Source organism: Eptesicus fuscus, chromosome 9 (assembly GCF_027574615.1).
Source record: "Eptesicus fuscus isolate TK198812 chromosome 9, DD_ASM_mEF_20220401, whole genome shotgun sequence".
In the NCBI taxonomy this organism is placed as follows: Eukaryota; Metazoa; Chordata; class Mammalia; order Chiroptera; family Vespertilionidae; genus Eptesicus; species Eptesicus fuscus.
Window position 1 is genome coordinate 19,379,541 of NC_072481.1, and position 20,240 is coordinate 19,399,780.

The following is a 20,240-nucleotide window of genomic DNA, read 5'->3' on the forward strand; positions in this document are numbered from 1 at the left end:
AGGTGACCACCTCTTGGCCTCTGACCCCTGCAGGGGGGCAGTGCTGTGAGGTCACACTGTGGCCTCGTCCGGATTCGAACCCAGGCCTCAGTATTTCCAAACCCTCACTTGGGACCAGGGCACGAGCTCCCGCCCGAGTCCGGTCCGGTTGCCCGGCTCGCGCAGCCGCGGGAAGCACGGCTCCACCCACGTTCCCCACGGGTTCCGCCGGGCGCACCTGCCTAGGTGAGGCCCGGAGGCCGGAGCGCACCGGAAAGCCGTGGGCGGCTTTGCCAGGTGGGGCGGGGCGGGGCCGGGGCGGGACCATTGGGCCCGGGGCGGGGCCAGGCCGGGGCACCCGGAGCCCGACCGGATCCCGCGCCCCTTCGCGCCCCTTCGCACCCCTTCGCGCCCCGCGCCCCCGACCCGCCGCCGCCGTCATGGGGGCCTGCCTGGGCGCCTGCTCCCTGCTCAGCTGCGTGAGTCCCGCCCCGGCGCCCGCCGCGCGCCGCCGGCCACTTTTGTCCTGTTTTCTTCCTCCGAACAGTTTCTCCCTTTGCCTTCCTCCAAACTTGTCTTTCTGGATCCGCACCCCGCCTCCGCGCCCCGGGTCCCCCTGTCCCTCGGTTTCCCTCCCCCGACTCCCACCCCAGCCCTGGCCCCGGGCTACCGAGACAGCTGCAGTCCGGGCCTCGGGTTACCGCGGGGGAGGGGTGGGGCGCGCCGGGGCGGGGGAGGGGAGTGCTCTCCGCGGGCTCCTCCCGGGAACTGGGGAGACTGAGGCTCGGGGCTGGGGTGGGGCTGGGTGCTGCGGCCCCACCGCGCCCGACTCGGAGACGTCCTCCAGGCGCGCGTTTCGCGGTCTGTGTCCCGGACGCTCGGACTCTGTGTGCCCTGCCCGGCCCCTGGCCCCTCTGCCCTGGGTCCTCTGTCCCTCTGCAGTCTCTCCCTCGGTCTGTCCGCCCCTGCCCGTCGGCCTCCGTTTGTTCATTCCTATTTATCTGCTATTGGTCCGACTGTCTTTGTCCGTCTGTGGCTTCTCCAGCTGTCATTGTCTACAGTTCAGAGTCTGTCCGTCTGTCCGCCTGTCCAATGTGCCCTTGTCTCTGCACATTCAGTCTGGCTCAAGCTAACTCCTGGCACTCCTCCAAGGCGCCCAGCCCCTCCCCTCTGGGCCCCAGAGCGGAATGGGGAGTGGGCAGGAAGCCCCTGTCTGCCTTTCTAAAATACCGGCTGAGTCTGTTCGGGTTGCCTCCCCGGGCCCAACTCCGGGCTAGAAGACCCAAGAACTGAGGGAGGTTAGGATGTGTGTGGGGGAAGGAGGACCTGGTCGCCTGGGCTCAGGGACCTGGGGGCCAGCCCGCCTCAGTTTGGGGGCTGCAGCCAGCATAGGGGAGGAGCTTCAGCCAGACCCCAGCGGAGAGGCCCCTGCTTCGTTTCCTTTTCCTAGCTCCCCCCTCTTTTCCTGTTCCCCTCATTAAATCCGAGGTTCATTCAGGCATCCCCCTCCCCCTCTGCCCCACACAAAGAGGAGCAGAGAGGAATAGGGGGGGCCTGGGGGTCTGGTGGCTGCTGAATCTCGGGACTTGCTTTCCTTTGTCCCTGGTGTGTGTGTGTGTGTGTGTGTGTGTGTGTGTGTGTGTGTGTGGGTTAGGGTGGGTTAGGGTGGGGTGTAGGGGCAGGAGCTGGAGGATCTAGAGATTTACTTTATGGCCATTTTTTTGGAGAATGATAGCTGTAGAGTGGGTCCCTGGACAGTCTCTTGTCCTCTCTGGGCCTCCATTTCCCCATCTGTGAAGTGCGCGCCTGTGCACACCCAGGAGGAGGAATCTAGAGCTGGTCCCTGAAATCCCTCCCCTCTTATGAAATCAAGGTTTGGGCTGGGTCCCTGGCCAGGAAGAGTTTGCTTCCTGATGGGGAGAGGGGTTTCCTAGGAGTTGACCAGGTTTCCATCTGGCTGGGGGTAGGGGATGTTGAGGGGAGACCTGCCAATCTCCTGTGCCTTTCTCTCCTAGCCTGTGGGAAAGATTAAAAAGTGCCCCGCCCAATCCTGGCATTTAGTGCGTGCTCAAAATGGGAGCTCTGGTTACTATCTTCTTGGAAAGGTGGGTGGAGATTTCCTCTGGAGCTGCGTGCTGGTCCTGAGTCATGGAATTCTACTACGCTGAGACCAGACGGCACCTGACAGGCCTCCTCCAGAGGGGCAGCTGACTTGCCTAAGGTTGCACAGCGGAAGGATGGGGAACTGCAGGGAGGATTAAAACCTGATTTGTAATCCAGACTTCTCCTGTCCTAGCTGCCTGAGGGACAGGGCTGCCCCGCTAGAGTAGAGTTTCACTTAGTGAGCATCAAATAGCTGCAAGGAGCCTCCTTTCTGTGGCCTCCCTTGGGGGTTCTGACCTCTGACATTTGCTGCACACCTACTGCGTGCCAGGCACTGTGCTGCGCTCCTCACTCATGCCATTTCGTTGGTTCCCCCTCAGCCCTGTGACATAGTTATCCTGTTTTACAAATAAGGGTACCAACAGCAGCAACCACTTACCACATCCTTACCCTAGGCCCAGCACTCACTGCCCAGAGCTCTCCGGTGGTGGCACAGGCCCAGCACTGTAGTGAGCACTTGATATATATCCTTGTGTTCTTTCATTCTTTCTTTCCGTCTTTTATTGATTTTAGAGAGAGAGAGAGAGAGAGAGAGAGAGAGAGAGAGAGAGAGAAAGAGAAACATTAATGTGAGAGAAACACCGATAGGTTGCCTCCCCTACCTGCCCTGACCAGGGATCAAAATCTGCAACGTAGCTATGTGCCCTGACTGGGAATGGAACTGATAACCTTGTGGTGGTGGGATGACACTCCAACCAACTGAGCCCCCCCAGCCAGGGCTGATACACGTCCTTCCATGTAGAGCTCACAGTGATCCCAGTGAGGTAGTTCGTATCGTTCCCATTTCACAGACGAGGACACTGGACCAGAGGGGGAAGACGAAGCCAGAGAACTGACACCGAGGAAAAGGCAGGTTCTGGAATTCTCATTGTGTGCTTTAGCCAATATTTATTCCTTCTGACAATACCACTCATTGATCGACATCATTAGGGTTGTATTTGTTAGACATCCATTTTAATATCCATCCTGATTCTTAAGGCAAATTACCAGCTCGTTGAAGACAAAAAGTATTAAAATAGTAAAGTTTACGCTGTGTCTGTTCTGCCACACAGTATTACATTGTGCAGTTGGTTACTACAGGAACCAGTAACAACCTGTTTCAATGGAGATGTGCCCGGCCGGAGTGAAGTTCCCGCAGCGGGTTTTCAGGCATCCTTAGCGGGAACGGGTTGGTGGGGAAGACTTCTCTACCCTTCCATCGTGAGGGTGAGGCATTTGCAGCTCCCCACCATGGTTCTCTTGGCTGGAGCTGAGTCCTGGCCTGCAGGAAGTGAGATGGGCCCACAGAGGGTGGGAATCACCAGGCATGCCAGCGCACGATAGGTGGATGGTGAGTAAATATGTGTTTAGGGAGCGCCTTCTCTTCTCTGTGCGAGGGCGTGTGAAAGGCCTTTGGGTCAGACTGGTTGGCCTGAGATCCTGGCTTGGCCTCTTCTCAGCTACTGGATCGTGGGCAGTCACTTCCTCTCTCTCCTTGTCTGTAAAGTGGGAGAACCATGGCACCTGCCTCTCAGCACTTTGTGAGTATTACATGGGGCTGAGATAAACAGGCCACCATCTTTAGCATGAAGCTGGCTTGTAGCGGCCACTCTGTGAACACCCCAGGGTGGTAACTTGCTTTAGACCACATTCAAGGAAGTGATGAGATGGGTAGAACCCAGGGCTGCCTGACCATAGGGCCTGGGCTCTGAGCCACTTGCCTATCCTGCCCAGGAGCCCATTTTATGAATGAAGAAACTGAGTCCCATGGGGGGGGGGGGAAAGAGACTTGTCTAAGGTCATGCTGCAAGTTGGTGGCAGAGCCCTCTATTCTCAGCACTGCAGGGGGCAGCGGGGGGAGTAATTGTGCTTGAGTAGCTTGGGGCTGACCTCTTCTCCCTGTGTTCTGTCTAGAGTTCTAGGCTGGCTCATTCACATCTCCAAAGTGGATCCCATCCTTGCTGGGACCAGTTTTTTATTTAATTATGGTAAAATAGATAATGTAAATTTTACTATTTAATGTTGTTTTAGTCTTCAAGGAGGCTTATTTTAAGAAACATGGTAAGGCCCTAACGGTTTGGCTCAGTGGATAGAGCGTCAGCCTGCGGACTCAAGGGTCCCAGGTTCGATTCCGGTCAAGGGCATGTACCTTGGTTGCAGGCACATCCCCAGTGGGGGTGTGCAGGAGGCAGCTGATCGATGCTTCTCTCTCATCGATGTTTCTAACTCTCCCTCTCCCTTCCTCTCTGTAAAAAATCAATAAAATATATTAAAAAAATAAAGAAACATGGTAAGTATTAAAACGGGCATTTGCTAAATACACCCTAATGATATCAGTGAGTGGTATTGTCAGGAGTAAATATTATTGGCTAATGCACACAATGAATTCCAGAGTCTGACTTTTCCTTGGTCTCAGTTCTCTGCATTATTGAGAACAACCCCTGACTCTCCCCCTCTGTTCCCAGAGACACTGCACTCCACTCCCTTGATCTGCCTTCCATTCTGCGGCCAAGTGACAGCTCTAAAGTGCAAACCTGGCCCTAGCCAGCTTGGCTCAGTGGATATCGTGTTGGCCCGTGGACCAAAGGGTCCCGGGTTCGATTCCGATCAAGGGCAAGGGCATGTATCTGGATTGCAGGCTCAATCCCTGGCCCTGGTCGGGGCACAGGCGGGAGGCAACCAATCCATGTGTCTCTCTCTGTTTCTCTCCCTCTCTTCCACTCTCTCTAAAAATCAAAGGAAAAATATCCTCAGGTAAGGATTAACAACAACAACAAACCCCAAAACTAAAATGCAAATCTGATGCTGCTCTATTCTTTAGCAATGGTTCCCCTTTGCCTGCAGGATACAACCCAGACTCCTGGGCATGGCCTGCGGGACCCTGGCCATCACCTCTATCACCATGTTAGCTTCTTTTATTGCCCAGCTACCCTGAAAGCACAGCGTTCCTCTTAGCTTTGCACGTGTTATTCCCTGTGTAGGAATACCCTCTCCTTCCTCACTTGGCTAACTTACTACTGTTCCTTGAAACCTCTCTGTCCCCTCCTTTTTTTTTTTACTATAGTAAAACATACATAAGGTGAAATGTACCATTTGTACCATTTTAAGTGTACAGTTCAGAGACATTAAGTACCCTTCACATTGTGCAAGCATCACCACCATCCACCTCCAGAACTTTTTCATCTTCCCCCGAACTGAAACTCCTTACCCACTAAACAGTAATTCCTCCCCCCGCTACCCCCAGTTCCTGGTAAGCACCGTCCTACTTTCTGTCTCTATGCATTTGCCTTCTCTGCGTACCTCATATGAGTGGGATCCTATGTGTTTGTATTTTTGTGATCGGCTTACCTGACGTAGCATAATGTCCTTAAGGTTCATCCATGTTGAAACATGGATGAGAATGCGATTCCTTTTTAAGGCTGAATAATGTTCCATTGTATGGGTCAGCAGTCGACGGGTTGCTTCCGCCTTTTGGCTGTTGTGAGTAATGCTGCTGTGAACATGGGTGTACAGGTATCTGTCCGAGTCCCTGCTCTCAGCTCTTTGAATAACACCCAGAAGTGGGGGGCCAGTTTGTTTTAAACAAAACAGCTCTAAACTGTGCCCCCCACCCTCAGCTACCTACTCTACCCAGCCAGCGCCCCGGGAATGGTTCTATTCTAAGAACCTGTATCCCTGGCTCTAGCGACAGCCGGGAGAATGTGAATGACTCGGTGTCAGCCTCTTTCCGCCCTGCCAAACCACGGACAGCTCCGGGGCTGTCTAGCTTGCCTGGGGAGGTGGGGAGCTCCTTGTGAGGGACGGTGTGCGAGCAGCAGAGGATAGCCAGCGGCCTCACTGCTGAGTCCGCATCAGAGGCTGGGTTGGTCGAGTGCCAGGCACCCTCCAACTGGAAGACGCTAAGACCCAGGGCTTTGTATTCTCCACTCAGGGACCCTGGCTGGTGCTAAGGCCAGTGTTCTAGTGCTTTCCTGTTGCTGCCTTTGCCCTGGGTGCGCTTGGTGGGGGCGGGAGCTGTAACCTTCGTGGGGGAAGTTTTATGGTCGCCTGGGCCTCTCCCATTGCATCATAACCCTTAGCCCAGGCTGCTCTGCAGCCTAGTGACTTTCATCTTTCCTGTCTCTATAACGTCCATGCAGCAAATGGGCCACCACTGGCCCCTGGGCATTGAGGTCACTTGCAATCTCTCTAGACTCTAATAACCTCATAAAACCTAAAGCTGTATCCCCCCCTTAATTAAACATTTTTATTTTTAAATAATAAAACCAACTTCATTGAGGTGTAACTTAATTATATTTAGTTACATGGACCCATTTAAGTAGTACCTCCCCATCTGCTCCCTTTAGCAGAGATAGCCCTCTTAGGGAGTGCCATGACGTATTGCTGAGCATTTCTTTTCAATTTCCCCTGTTATTTTCCTGGCGTGAACAGGTGCCACAATGGACTTCCGAGTGTGCGGAGGTGTGCGCGTCTGCCCTTCCTCCCACGGCTGGCGCTTCTGTAGGAAGAGGTTCTTGTGGGAGAGATGCCCACGGGTGGCGGACTGGCAGAGAGCATGAATGTTTCAAGGCTGCTTCCGAAGCAGCTGGATGGGGGGTGGGGGGTGCGGCTGGCATGAGTTTTTCTCTCCCTGACCTGGTCTCTCTGGCCACTGGCTGGCTCAGGGAATCCTGAGGTTTCAAGTACACCTGGATTTTGATCTCTAAAAAAACAGAGTGAATTGAAAGGCCAGGCTCCCCAACTGCATTGGGGCGGCTTTTCTTACATCTCAAATGTTTTAAGTAGAAATGGCAACAAGACGGAGCCGGGTCCTGCCCTGGGCACTCGGGCACCGTTTCCTGAGGTCAGTTCCCGTTGACCTCCCTTGGTTTTCTCTGGCACCGGCGGGATTGCTGTCGTCACTGGAGTCTTTTGAAATTAAACCAGGCTGCCATTATAAAATCATAAGTTCGTGAGCCCTTGGTGCAGATAAACCTGAGCCGAACCCCAGCTCCTGAGCTTACTTGCTCTGTGACCTTGGTCTTGTTTCCTCTCTGAGTCTCAGTTTCCCCATTTACACATACATTATAGTGTCAGTGGGTTTGATGTAGATAAGGTGCTTCCCACAGTGCCTGGGACTGAGGAACTCTTCATCGAGGGAAGCTAGCACTATTCTGACTTGAAGCTCAGCAGTGCTATCCACTTACTGTAAGACTCCTGGCAAGTTTTTTTTAAAAAATATAGTTTATTGATTTCAGAGAGGAAGGGAGAGAGAGAGAGAGATAGAAACATCAATGATGAGAGAGAGTCATTAATCGGCTGCCTCCTGCACGCCCCCTCCTGGGGATCAAGTCCGCAACCCGGGCATGTGTTCTTGACCAAAATCGAACCCGGGACCCTGCAGTCCACAGGCTGACACTCTATCCACTGAGCCAACCCAGCCAGGGCATGTTTTTTAACTTCTCTGAGCTGTTTCCTCATCTGTAAAACGGGAACTAATCGCCAGCTCTGTCTGATGACCAGAATGCTCTTGTGGTTGGTTTACAAAACATTTTTCTGGCACTTGCTTGCCGCCTGAAACCCAAAAGGTGGCCATGGATAGGAGCCAGGGCTTGAGGTGGGGGCTGCAGGACTCAGCTCCAAGCTGCGGGTGCGTGAACTGTTACGCTTTGGACATGAGGGAGCATTCACTCTGCAGGCATTTCATTTAGCATTCCGGGCCTTGGCTTTGCAGGTGGGAGTTGGGTGGGAAGGAGCAGTTCCAGTCTGGGGGAGAGGGGAGGGGCAGACGGGAAGGCAGAGACACTTCAAGCAGAGTGTGCCTTACGCCCAGGACAGTCCAGAGATCAGGCTGCCGGGTCGCAGAAGAGCAAGGTCCCCGTTTAGCCCGTTCCCCACAAAACCGATCATTCGGCATTAGGCTGTTCCGGTCCCTCCTGGCTTCAAACCCCTGAGTGGGTGCCCACTGCTGCCCAGGCCCTGCCATCCTCATCGACCTCACCACTCACCGCTCGCTGCCTGCCACCAAGCGTTGGGCACAAGGTCCTTCTTTTCGTTCCTCCGTTGCCCAGCTCCCGCCTGCCCCAGAGCCACCCCGGGCTCTGTTCCCTGGAGCGGTCTTTCTTCTCCTTTGGTCAGCTCTCGGCTAAATGGTCACTTCTTCAGGGAAGTGACGCCCGCCCCCCCCAACTAAACTAGGCCCCCATCTGTCACTGAGGGCAGCACGCATGTTTTCTTCTATTTTAAAAAATTTAAATTATTTTTAAAAAATATATTTTATTCATTTTTTACAGAGAGGAAGGGAGAGGGATAGAGAGTTAGAAACATCGTTGAGAGAGAAACATCAATTAGCTGCTTCCTGCACACACCCCACTGGGGATGTGCCTGCAACCAAGGTACATGCCCTTGACCGGAATCGAACCTGGGACCCCTCAGTTCGCAGGCTGACGCTCTATCCACTGAGCCAAACCTGTTAGGACATGTTTTCTTCTTAGCACTTACTACCACGGTGTAGTGATCTGTTGATCATTGGAAACTCCACGAAGGCGGGGCTCTGCCTTCTGGACTCGGAAGTACCTGGCTGAGGAGCTGGGCTGTGGGGGGAAGATAAACTTCCGCAAAGGCTCGGCAGGTAGACCCAGCTCCGGGAGGGCTGAGGCTCTTTGGGGCACCGCCTGTGAATGGCGTGGCATCCCCAGCCCCTAAATGATTTCCATCAGCCCCAGAATAGGAAATCCCAGCTCCTCACAGGGCTTCATTCCATTCATTCAGCAGGTGTTTACCACGTGCTTGCTGTTTCCTCGGGTCTTCATATGTGTCTGGTGCTACACCAGACACGTTACATTCTTTCCCCAGATGGTCACCGAGCTCCTACTACGTGCCGGGCACTGTTCCGCTTTCTGGGAATACCACAGCGAGCAAAAAAGACAAAAATTCCTGCCGTGGGGGAGCGTACGTGCTAGACATGGGAGGCAGGCAAACATACCGTATTTTCCGGCGTATAAGATGGCTTTTTAACCCAGGAAAATCTTCTATACTCCCAGTCGTCTTATACGCCGGAAAATACGGTAAGTAAACTCTGAATCTTAACAGATGATAGTAAGTCCTACAGAGGAAAATGAAACGAGGAAAGGAAACTTGTATCGCATTCTGACAACTGCCACGTGAGACGCAGGTGCCCTTCCGATCCTGCTTTGTCGAGGAGGACGCTGCAGTTCAGAGGGGTTGAATGAGCTGTGTAAGGTCACATAGCTAAGCAGGGATGGAGCTAGACTTCTGGATTTTTAAACATTTGTTTTTTTACTCCTCTGCCTCCCCCCAAGTAAGACCCCGTGTGACACAGCTCTCTCTCTCCGAAGCCACGGTAGCACCTGAGGTTTGAATGTGGGTCCTTTTCCTTGCTGGCTGTGTGACCGTGTGTGACCCGGCCTCTTCCAAGCTTGGTTTCCTCAGCGTCCCCCTCAGGCTTGGATGTTACGTGGGATCACACGTGCCCGGGGTTGCACAGGCGGGCTCGGTGCGGATCTGGAGGCATCGGAGGGGCGGTGGTGGGTGCTGCGTGCTCAGGCACGGTGGGGAGAGGAGGCGGAGATAAGGGTGCTGTCCTGCCCTCCCCGCAGGCCTCCTGCCTCTGTGGCTCTGCCCCCTGCATCCTGTGTGGCTGCTGCCCTTCCAGCCGCAACTCCACCATCAGCCGCCTCATCTTCACCTTCTTCCTCTTCCTGGGGGTGCTGGTGTCCCTCATCATGCTGAGCCCTGGCGTGGAGAGCCAGCTCCACAAGGTGAGCAGCCGGGGGAGGGGGAGGGAGTCTGGGTGTGCCCAGGGAGCAGCCTGGGGGACCTGCTGCTAAGGGACCAGGCTTGGGGTCCCAGCTGACCAAGAAGAGGTGGGCAGGTGTGTCCTGGGCGTTTCTTCAAGTGGGAAGGAGGGTTTGAGTCTCACATGGGGATAACTGGTTCTTGTAAGCCATGGTCTCCTTGGAAAATTATATTAATCATTATTGCCCCTAAGACACTGGCCCCGGCAGGCTCTCCCCTCTTTAATGTGCAAGCCCAGTTTGGGGGTCCCAATTCTTCCCTTCATCCAAGTGTTAGGCTAGTGGTGTGACACTTGAGTGTGTACACAGGTATGAATTCCGGGGGAGTGGGAAATGCAGTCTCAGAGCCACCTTAGAGACGCCAGTCCTGTAGGAGACGGGCCTCAGAGTCTCCGTTTCCAGAAGAATCTCAGGGAATCTGGTGTAGGTAGTGGGTGAGGGCATTTTGGGAAATCCTGCCTTAGACAGCACTATGTGTTCCTGAGGCTGTGGGCAGGATGACAGGGAAATAAACAGAGAGTAACAAGATGTAACTGGACCGTCTGTGTGTGGGGGTGGGTATACCTAGGACTTCAGCCCCAGGCGTGGGTAGCTATGGTGATGGTGGAGGGAGGCTCAGCTCCAGTCCCAGGCTGCCCCTGCTGGGAGGGCCTCCTCCTGTCCCCGCCCCTGCTGGGAGGGCCTCCTCCTGTCCCCGCCCCTGCTGGGAGGGCCTCCCTCCTGGCCCCACCCCTGCTGGGAGGGCCTCCCTCCTGTCCCCGCCCCTGCTGGGAGGGCCTCCCTCCTGTCCCCGCCCCTGCTGGGAGGGCCTCCCTCCTGGCCCCGCCCCTGCTGGGAGGGCCTCCTCAGGGCAGGCCTTGGCAGAATCAGCCCCAGGGAGGGTGGGGCCGTCAAGCGGCACTGTCTGTCTCCACAGCTGCCCTGGGTGTGTGATGAGGGGCCCGGGAACAGCGTCGTCATGCAGAGCCACATCGACTGTGGCTCCCTGCTCGGCCACCGCGCCGTCTACCGCATGTGCTTCGCTACAGCAGCCTTTTTCTTCCTCTTCACCTTGCTCATGATCTACGTGCGCAGCAGCCGGGACCCCCGGGCTGCCTTCCAGAACGGGTGAGTGCTGGAGCACCCTTGCACCCCGTCGGGTCCCTCCCGCAGTGGTGCCCCGTCCCCTGCCTGTCTCCAGGTATCTCCAGACCCTACAGCACAGAAGGCAGCTCATTTAGTGTTTCCTGTTTCTCAGATGAGGAAATTAAGCTCAGAAAAGGCAGCAACATGCTAAGGCCACACAGCATTTAGTGAGGCAGTTGGGGCCAGAACTTGGGTGACTGACCCCCTACCCCTACTTGGCACTTCCCTCTGCCCCTTGGGGCTTTTTCTAGGGCCAGGACAGATTTCCTGTGCCCATCAGACCATGAGAAAGCCCCTCTTCACCTCTCCCAGTACCTGTTTTTGGGGGGTGAGCTTCTGGGGGCCAGGCCTGTCCCTCTAACCCTGCTCCACTGTCCTGTCTGTCCTAATCCCCACCCTGTAGGTTCTGGTTCTTTAAGTTCCTGATCTTTGTGGGCATCACCGTGGGCGCCTTCTACATCCCCGATGGCTCCTTCTCCAATGGTAAGCGTCTTGGTGGGGAGGGTTGGAGGCCACCAGGGGGGCTGTGGGGTCCCCAGTGGGAGGAGCACTGGCGGGGCTGCTCTGTGCCCTGGCACACAGACTGCTGACTGGGGCCTCGGCTCCTAGTCAGGAGACAGCGCTATGGTGCGTGGCCATGGCTCTTGGGCAACTTTGGGGACAGGGGCACGGAGGTACCTGCCTAACCCTGATGCATGCCCTGCCACCCTGTCTCGGTGCATGGCTAGGGGCTCTCTGAGAGCAGGGGCTTTGCTTTACCTCAGAGTCCCAGTGCAGGGCTCGGCACAAATGATTGTTGAATGAATACATGTGTGTGAGAGGGAGCCCACGGGACTGTGCCTGCCCCAGGAATCCCAGGGAGCCGGGTGGGTCAGGGGCCCTGGCTCCCAGGCTTCTGCCCAGACCGGCTCGCCTCACTGCCCTCTCCCCATCCAGTCTGGTTCTACTTCGGTGTCGTGGGCTCCTTCCTCTTCATCCTCATCCAGCTGGTGCTGCTCATCGACTTTGCACACTCCTGGAACCAGCAATGGCTGGGCAAGGCCGAGGAGTACGACTCCCGCGCCTGGTACGCAGGTCAGTGCCAAGGCCGGCCTCTCGGGGGAATCAGGGGTCTTTGAAGCTCGATGAATGCCTGGAGGGCATCGCGAGCAGCCCCCGCCTTCGTGCAGGAATTGGTCTGCGCAAGGCAGAGGGAGGGAAGGGTGTGTGTGTGTGTGTGTGTGTGTGTGTGTGTGGGCAGCCGATTCCAGGGCAACTTCAGCGGATCAGCGGGGAGAGGAACTGGGGAGGCCTCGGAGGGCCTAGTTCAGCGGTTCCTGAGGAATGGGCCTGCCCAGCCAGCCCTGATCAAACTTCAAGTACCGCCTGGTCTTTGACACCCAGTGGCCGAAAGGGTCCCCGTTCAATCCATCAGAAAGAAAGGCTCACGAGGTGCTGGTTGGTTTTCAGGCCTCTCTGAACTTGCTGTCTCTCTGGCAGCCAGAGCAGGCGTCCGCAGATCCCACACATACAGTTCACTTAAAAAAAAAGTTTTTATTCATTTCAGAGAGGAAGGGAGAGAGAGAGAGAGATGAGGAAAGAGAGTAATCGATCGGCTGCCCCCTGCACGCTCCCCACTGGGGACTGAGCCTGCAACCTGGGCATGTGCCCTGACCGGGAATGGAACCGTGACCTTCTGGTTCATGGGTTGATGCTCAACCACTGAGCCACACTGGCTGGACCTAGTTCACTTTTTAACCAATCGTTTTGTATTCCTTGTATTTACTTATTTTATTATTATTATTTTAAAAAATTTTTTATTGTTGAGAGTAGTCATTGTATTTATTTTTAAGATTACTTTATTTATGGAAAGTGAATCATTTTAGTTCAGGATGGGGCCAAAACTCACAAAGGTGTCGGTGAGTGATGGACGTTTAGGGGACACTGATGTCATTCCTTGGATGACGAAGTGGAGGCTGGCTCAACAAGCCCCCTGGAGGGAGTGGGGGTCCCTGTGCCTCCTGACCCCCTGCTTGCTGCCCTCCTGCCCAGGCCTCTTCTTCTTCACCTTCCTCTTCTACTCGCTGTCCATTGTGGCCGTGGCCCTGCTCTTCGTCTACTACACCGAGCCCGATGCCTGCTACGAGGGCAAGGTCTTCGTCAGCCTCAACCTCACCCTCTGTATCTGCGTCTCCATCATCTCCGTCCTGCCCAAGGTCCAGGTGAGCTTGCCAGGCTCTGCCCGGCCGTAAGCCAGGCCCGCTGGTGTGTGGGATGTCTTGTGGGAATTTGGCATCCTGGGTAGGGCTGCTGGTCACAGAGCCGTGGGCTAAGAGTTTGGGCTTCCCAGTCAGCCTCCCTGGGTTAGTCTTGGCTCTCACATCTACATGTTAGGTGTCTTTGGGAAAGTGCTTTAACCTCTCTGTGCCTCTCTCTTCTCAAATATAAATCGGGGATAATAATACCTGCTATGTGGAGGGTTGAGATCATAGTTGTGAACACACAGAACAGTGCCTGGCATAGGGACATACATCAGGCATTGGCTATTGTTATCGTTATTCCCATTGTCATTGTTTTTATGTAAATTGGGAGAACATCACTGAGCAATGATTCTTAGACACCTCAAGAAGTAGTGTTAGGAGGTGCATTCCAGTTTCTAATCACAGACCGTCCGGGATAATGAATGGGGGTTCCCTAGTAATTGTTTGTTCTTCAGAAAAAAAGCCTTCTGAGTCCAGTGGTACTTCCCAATTTGGGACCTCAGCCCACCAGGGGATCCAAAGGTAGCTTAGGTAGTTTTGGGGGGTCTTTAGCAGAACGTTTGGGAACTTTCTGGTCAGAGCCTCCATTTCCCATTGAGAAAACTGAAGCCCAGAGAGGGTGATGCCTGTCCCAGGTCACACAGCAATGAGTATTCATGCAGCAAATACCTCTTGAGCACTTACTGTGTATCAGGCACCCTTCTAGATGTTGGGGATACGGCTGTGAGGAAGAGGAGGAAGAAAAATTTTCATAGCGAACAGTTAATGCCATCTGTCAGGTCATTTAGTCCTTGTACCAGCATTGTCCCCACTTTACAGGTGAAGAAACAGAGGCTTAGAGGAATAAAGAGGCTTGCCTGAGGTCACATGGCTATTAGGGGTGAAGCTGGGATTTGAACCCAGGCAGACTGGCTCCAGAGCCTGTGCTGTTAGTTACAGAGCTGAGATTCATATTTTCAGGCGTGTGTGTGGTGAAGGGTGGGAAAGAATAAGCAACAGACCAGGCAAAGTAAGGTCGTTTTGGCTGAGTGCCATGAGGGAAGTAAACGGGTAGTGGGTCAGAAGGCAGGCAGGGCCAGGGTTGCTGTAGGCAGGATTTTTCAGGGCCTTGTTGCCGGTCCTGTTTGAGCCGAGGCCTGAAAGCTAAAGAGGGGCTGCCCATGCAGAGATCCGGGAAGGAAGATGTCAGGGAGGGGGCACAGGGAGTACAAAGGCCCTGAGGTGGGAGAGGGCACCCTCTCTGGGCTTCAGCGCGGAGGCCACAGTGGCTGGGGTGTCATCAGCAGGAAGGAGCAGGGCAGGGGGACCAGGTGGAGATGAAGGTGGGACCAACCAGGGAGGGCTTTGATTCAGAGTGTGCAGGGACGCCACCCTTGAAGGGTTCTTAGCAGGGGAGTAAGGGTGTGATCTGTTAGGAGAAAGAATTAGGACTCCACCTTTGGGTGGGCTAGGTAAGTGGTGGGTGGCTTGGGTGGTGTGGGGTGGATGGCCCTAGGGTGGTGAGGGTTTCTGAGGTTCCCTGGTGGAGTGTGAGTGGGTGAGTGGGGGTGGGGTGTCCCCAGGTCTGGCAGGGCTCATACTGATGAGCTGCTCTTACCAGGACGCCCAGCCCAACTCGGGTCTGCTGCAGGCCTCCGTCATCACGCTCTACACCATGTTCATCACCTGGTTGGCTCTGTCCAATGTCCCCGGTGAGTCTGGGCCTGGGTTTGAGGAGGCCTGGTCTTGTTCTTAGGCTAGTAAGGCCCTCTGCGGGGGGGGGAGCAGGGAGGGCTGGGGACCCTTACAGGTGACAGGGACATCCCAGCCCAAGCCCAGTCTGAGGCTTAGTCTTTCAGGAAAGTGGGAGGGCCCCGTCTGTTCCTGGAGCTGTTTGTCGTTTTGTCTGCTAAGTGCTATCTGATGCTGGGACTCGGATGGTGGGTTGCATGTCTGTCTGTCCATTTGGGTTGGCTCTCTGCCCATCCTCAGGGCTAACGGGCTCCTCAGACTGGCCTGCATGGGCTGAGGGTGACCATGCTCCTATCCCCAGACCAGAAATGCAACCCCCACCTGCTGACATCCTTGGACAATGGGACGATCCTGGCAGGCCCCGAGGGCTACGTGACCCAGTGGTGGGACGCGCCGAGCATCGTGGGTCTCATCGTCTTCATCCTGTGCACCTTGTTCATCAGGTAGGGCAGGGGTCTGGGTTCTGGGGAGGGATCATGACTGGGGGGCCCAGAGCTGGAAGAGAGGGAAGGATGTGGGAGCCGAGACACCAGGCTGGAGGCAGCATGTCCAGCCCTTGCATTGTGCTGGTGGGGAAACTGAGTCCCTCAGAGGGCACAGTGTGACTGGCAGCCGAGGCGGGGCTGAATCCTGCCTCCTGGCCTCGGGCGCTTTCCTGCACACGGGGCTGCTATGTGCCAGCTCAGTTGGTTGCAGGCAACTGTGGGGTCAGGGAAAGAGCCTGGACTGGGCCAGTGGGTCCATCTGTCACTCACCTGCTGGGGTAAGTGGCTTTCCCTTCCTGAGCTTCCGTTTCCTCCTCAGTAAAAGGGTAATGATAACCTCTAAGGCCCAGGGTGGCTGGGACCCCACAGTCTCACTGAGAGGGAGCAGCTCCTACTTAAGATCACATGACAACTTGTTTTAAAGGGGCATCTTAGCCAGTGCTTATCCGTGTGAACTCTGGAGCCAAGACCGCCTGCGTTAGAGCCCGACTCTGGCAGACTAGCAGTGTGATTTCGGAAGAGTCACTTAACCTTTCTGTGCCTCAGTTTCCTTATCTGGAAAATAGAAAAAAAAATAGTACCTACCTCAGTAGATTGTTGTAGGGTTATAGGTGAGTTAATATGTAGAAGGCACTTAGAAAAGAACTTGGCAAGTAACAGGCACCAAATAAATGTTTGCTATTATTACCAATAACTTGGAACATTTGCACAGCTGGGTGGCTGTTTTGTACGAGTCACTAGATGGTGAGCTCAAGTGTAGCTGTGTTTACCCGGAATCTGGCAGACTCCGCTGGGCCAGCATTTCTCCAGGCGCCACTTTCTGTGCCTGCCTTTTCCTCCCTGGAGGCAACCTCTGGGCCACACCTCCTCCAGGCCCCGGGCTAGAACTTTCTGAGGCCGTTTCACAATGCCCTCTTTCAGAACATTTTCTCCGAGTCATGAGTCACGTTTGGGCAGTTTACAAACATCTTTGTCACCTCATTTGATTCCTTTTCTAATCTGGAAAGGCCCCTGTCACGTCCATTTAAAAAAAAATATATATATTTTTTTTATTGATTTCAGAGAGGGAGAGGGAGAGCGAGAGAGAAACATCAATGATGAGAGAGAATCATCGATTGGCTGCCTCCTGCACACCCCCACTGGGGATTGAGCCTGCAACCCAGGCATGTGGCCCTGACCGGAATCGAACCCGGGACTCTTCAGTCCGCAGGCCGACGCTTTATCCACTGAGCCAAACCAGCCAGGGCCTGTCACATCCATTTTAGAGGAACCTGGGACTCCGTGCTGGGCAGCCACTTGGCTGAGGCTGTGAGCACACAGTGGCCGTGGGGCTTGAGCACACTCCCTCCCCAGCCCATCCGGGCACCTGGCTTCCTCAGGCTTCTCCCCTCATACCTCCCTGGCCTGAGGTCACTGGGCAGCACCTCTGAGAACCATGGGGGCTGTGTTCTTAGCCCTCAAAACACAGGAAGTGCCTAGCCAGCGTGGTTCAGCTATTGAGTGGCGACCTATGAACCAGGAGATTAGGGTTTGATTCCCAGTCAGGGCACGTGCCCCGCCCAGTAGAGAGGCGTGCAGGAGGCAGCCGATCAGTGATTCTCTCTCATCATTGATGTTTCTATCTCTCTCCCTTCCTCTCTGAAATCAGTAAAGACATATATATATATATATATATATTTAAAAGCATTAATGAAAAAGAAAACACACACAGGAAGCAAAGAAGCATAAGCAGCCAGGAAGCAGGGACCATGATGGCTTTGACCGCAGCTAGATCCCCCCCATGTGGGCGTATGTGTGCAGTTTGTTGGCGGGGGGCGGGGGGGCAGCTGCAGCTCAGCGAGGGGTGACCTCAGTTTGAGGTGTGGCTGGAATCCAGGTCTCCTTTCGCTTTTTTCCCAAAATCCCATTAGATTTTCAAAATTGTCTATGTGTCTCAGACTAGTATTACTGTTAAAAACATCAAGACCTCATTATAGAAAAGCAATGGCCAAAAAAATCATGACTGTTATTATTTTTAAAATTATAAACATGAAGAAAGGGGAGGTAATTGGTGAAGCCACTTACCTAAAACGAATAAAAGGAAAACAAACTCAATAGCAAGTGAGCATGGTTAATTATTAACATTACTAATAAATGTAGGACCTGGTATGATGCTTTGCAGCACTAAGTGCTCAATACATGTTAAGGGAAGTGGCAACTGAACCTCCAGAATAATAGAGGCAGTTTATTTATTTATGTTGTACCAGGCACAGTGCTAGGCACTTTACACCATCATTCCGTTCCATCCTCCCAGCATCACTGTGAGGGGGGTACTGCTGTCCCTGATTTTATAGACAAGGAATCAGAGGCTCGGAGAGGGGTGCCTTGCCCAAGTTCACACGGGGGGTGGGGGCCGAGTTGAGAATCAAAGCAGTTTGTTAACTCCTGGTCCCAGGACCTAAGCACCAGATCCCGGGCCCTCAAGGCTCTGGGACCGTCATGCCCGTTGTTATGACCAGTGCCATGGCGCATGAGGCCCCCTGGCACTGCCCACCTGCCCACCTCCTCCCTCCCCTGCAGTGTGCGCTCCTCGAACCACCGGCAGGTGAACAGTCTGATGCGGACTGAGGAGTGCCCGCCCATCCTGGAGGGCACGCCGCAGCAGCAGGCGGCAGGCCAGGCCTTCGACAACGAGCAGGACGGCGTCACCTACAGCTACTCCTTCTTCCACTTCTGCCTGGTGCTCGCCTCCCTGCACATCATGATGACGCTCACCAACTGGTACAGGTGCGTGCAGCCTGGCCGGGCATGGCAGAGCCCGCGGAGCCTGGTCACATGGCTCTCCTCCTCGGGCCCCTCACTGAGGGTTAGGAAAACCTGCTCAAGACTTGGGCATGGAGGCATCTCTCCAGGACCCTCCATGGAGCCTGCCCCATCCGTGACCCACTTTCCCTGCCAGTGCCTTAGACTGCTCAGCTCCTGGTACCTCCACTGAAAAGCGGAGATCACGGGAGGTGGGGCTGGGCCTGTGTGGGGCAGACTGGGCTACAGGTCGGTGTGGTAATTTGGATTGTGGGGTCAGACCTAGGTAGGACTCACGGTTAGAGGGTTAGGATTAGGGTGTGGATGTCAGAATCAAAGTCACAGGGTTAGAATAGGACTAATGGAGTCAAGAATTGGGATTGGGGCCATATAAAGTCACAAATTTGGTTATTTGATTAAAACTGGGGTTAGGGGGCCTAGAAAGACAAGTCAAGGAGCTAAGAGAAGAGTAACAAGGTCAGGGGCCAGGACTGTGCTCACAGGGCCCAGGGTCAGCATTGAGGTCAGATATCAAAACTGTGGTCATAAAATCAGGGGTGAGGGGTGGGGTTACAGGATTGAGGGTCAGGGTCAAGGTTAGAGGTCAGGACTAAGGTCTGGAGCTCCAGGAGTCAGGTCACTATATTAGTCTAGGACTGAGGTCAAGATTGGAACTGAGGTCAGGATCAGGTCTGTGGTACAAGGTCAAGAGCTGTGTCTAGAGACTTAAGACCAAGTGTCAAAAATACCAGAGATGGGGACTAGAGTTACAGAATAAGAGTCAGAGTTGAAGTCAGGAGTCACAGCTGGGTCATAAGGTCAGGCCAGGACTGAGGTCATAAGACTGGGCCGGGCTCACTGGCATGATGGTGTGTTCCAGACCCGGTGAGACCCAGAAGATGGTCAGCACCTGGACCGCCGTGTGGGTGAAGATCTGTGCCAGCTGGGCCGGGCTGCTGCTCTACCTGTGGACCCTGGTAGCCCCCCTCCTCCTGCCCAACCGGGACTTCAGCTGAGACAGCCCCTGCCGCCTGCCCACCTGATGCCAGGCTGACTCTGCCCCGCCTCCAGCACTTGCCCCTGAGCTGAGTGCCTTATTCTCAGTGCCTCCAGGGATGAGGAGCTCAGGCTCACATCCGAGCCCCTCGGCTCACACCTCTGCTACCCCAGACCATGGGACTTCCTCTCCCTTTCCCCTGTCCCCCATCACCCACACTCGCCTTCTTGGGGGGAAAAGGGCCCTTTGTTCCCAGGCTCCCCAGGAGAGGGACCTCAGGAGAGAAATGCTCAGAGCTGCCCAGAGGGCGGGAGCATGCGCTATGATGGGATGCCCAGCACTGAGGCGTTGGTATTCCTGACCACACCCCCCGGGCGCCCTGTCACCCTCCTCGACTCCGTGCCTTACAGAGTCTCTAAGACTTTGCCCAATAAAGAAGCCAGAGTGTGTGCCTCCCGTGTTGTCTGCCCCCTCACCCTCAGTGCAGTGCCCATCCCATCTGGGGTCAGGGTGGGGGCTGGGGATGGAAGGTCAGGGCTGAGGGGCCAGACCAAGAAGGGCCAGACAGAGGGGCCTGGGCTGTGGTCATGGGGAGCCTGGGGATGGGGGGTTATAGAGGAAGGAGGGGCTTTGAACAATGAGACTCTCGGGGTCAGGAAATGGGCCTGGAGCAGTGCCCACATGAGGAGGCCTGGTGAGGCCAGAGTCAGGTGGAGCGGGGGCCGTGGGAGGTGGCTGAGAGGGCTGTCTTCAGGGCCTTACCAGTGTCGGCCCTGAGGTTCTGCCACCTCTGACCTGCCTCCAGCTCATCACCATCTCCCCTTCTTCCTGCCATAATCTAGACCAGCGGTTGCCAACCGGTGGTCCACAGACCACTGGTGGTCCATAAGGTCTGAAAGGTTGGCGACTGCTGGTCTAGGCACCTGCTCTGGGCCAGGTGCCATGGGGAATGAGGAAGAGCATG

General features: G+C 54.9%; 1 protein-coding gene across 1 annotated transcript; it reads left to right on the forward strand.

Moving 5' to 3' along the window:
- The first annotated feature begins 301 nt into the window (after positions 1-301).
- SERINC2 (serine incorporator 2) lies at positions 302-19,733 on the forward strand. Its single transcript, XM_008147957.3, has 10 exons — positions 302-458; positions 9,720-9,881; positions 10,834-11,024; positions 11,446-11,525; positions 11,979-12,116; positions 13,074-13,243; positions 14,883-14,973; positions 15,315-15,456; positions 18,058-18,264; positions 19,160-19,733. The coding sequence occupies exons 1-10, from the start codon at positions 420-422 to the stop codon at positions 19,293-19,295; spliced, it is 1,356 nt and encodes a 451-aa protein (XP_008146179.2). The 5' UTR covers positions 302-419; the 3' UTR covers positions 19,296-19,733.
- The last annotated feature ends 507 nt before the right edge of the window (positions 19,734-20,240 follow it).

What these genes read in the sequence shown, in the direction of transcription:
- SERINC2 (XM_008147957.3), top strand. Translation starts at nt 420, where the DNA reads ATGGGGGCCTGCCTGGGCGCCTGCTCCCTGCTCAGCTGC. An exon ending in CCTGCTCCCTGCTCAGCTGC is followed by an intron (nt 459 to 9,719) that starts GTGAGTCCCGCC and finishes CCCTCCCCGCAG; the next exon opens with GCCTCCTGCCTCTGTGGCTC. An exon ending in CTCCCGCGCCTGGTACGCAG is followed by an intron (nt 12,117 to 13,073) that starts GTCAGTGCCAAG and finishes CCTCCTGCCCAG; the next exon opens with GCCTCTTCTTCTTCACCTTC.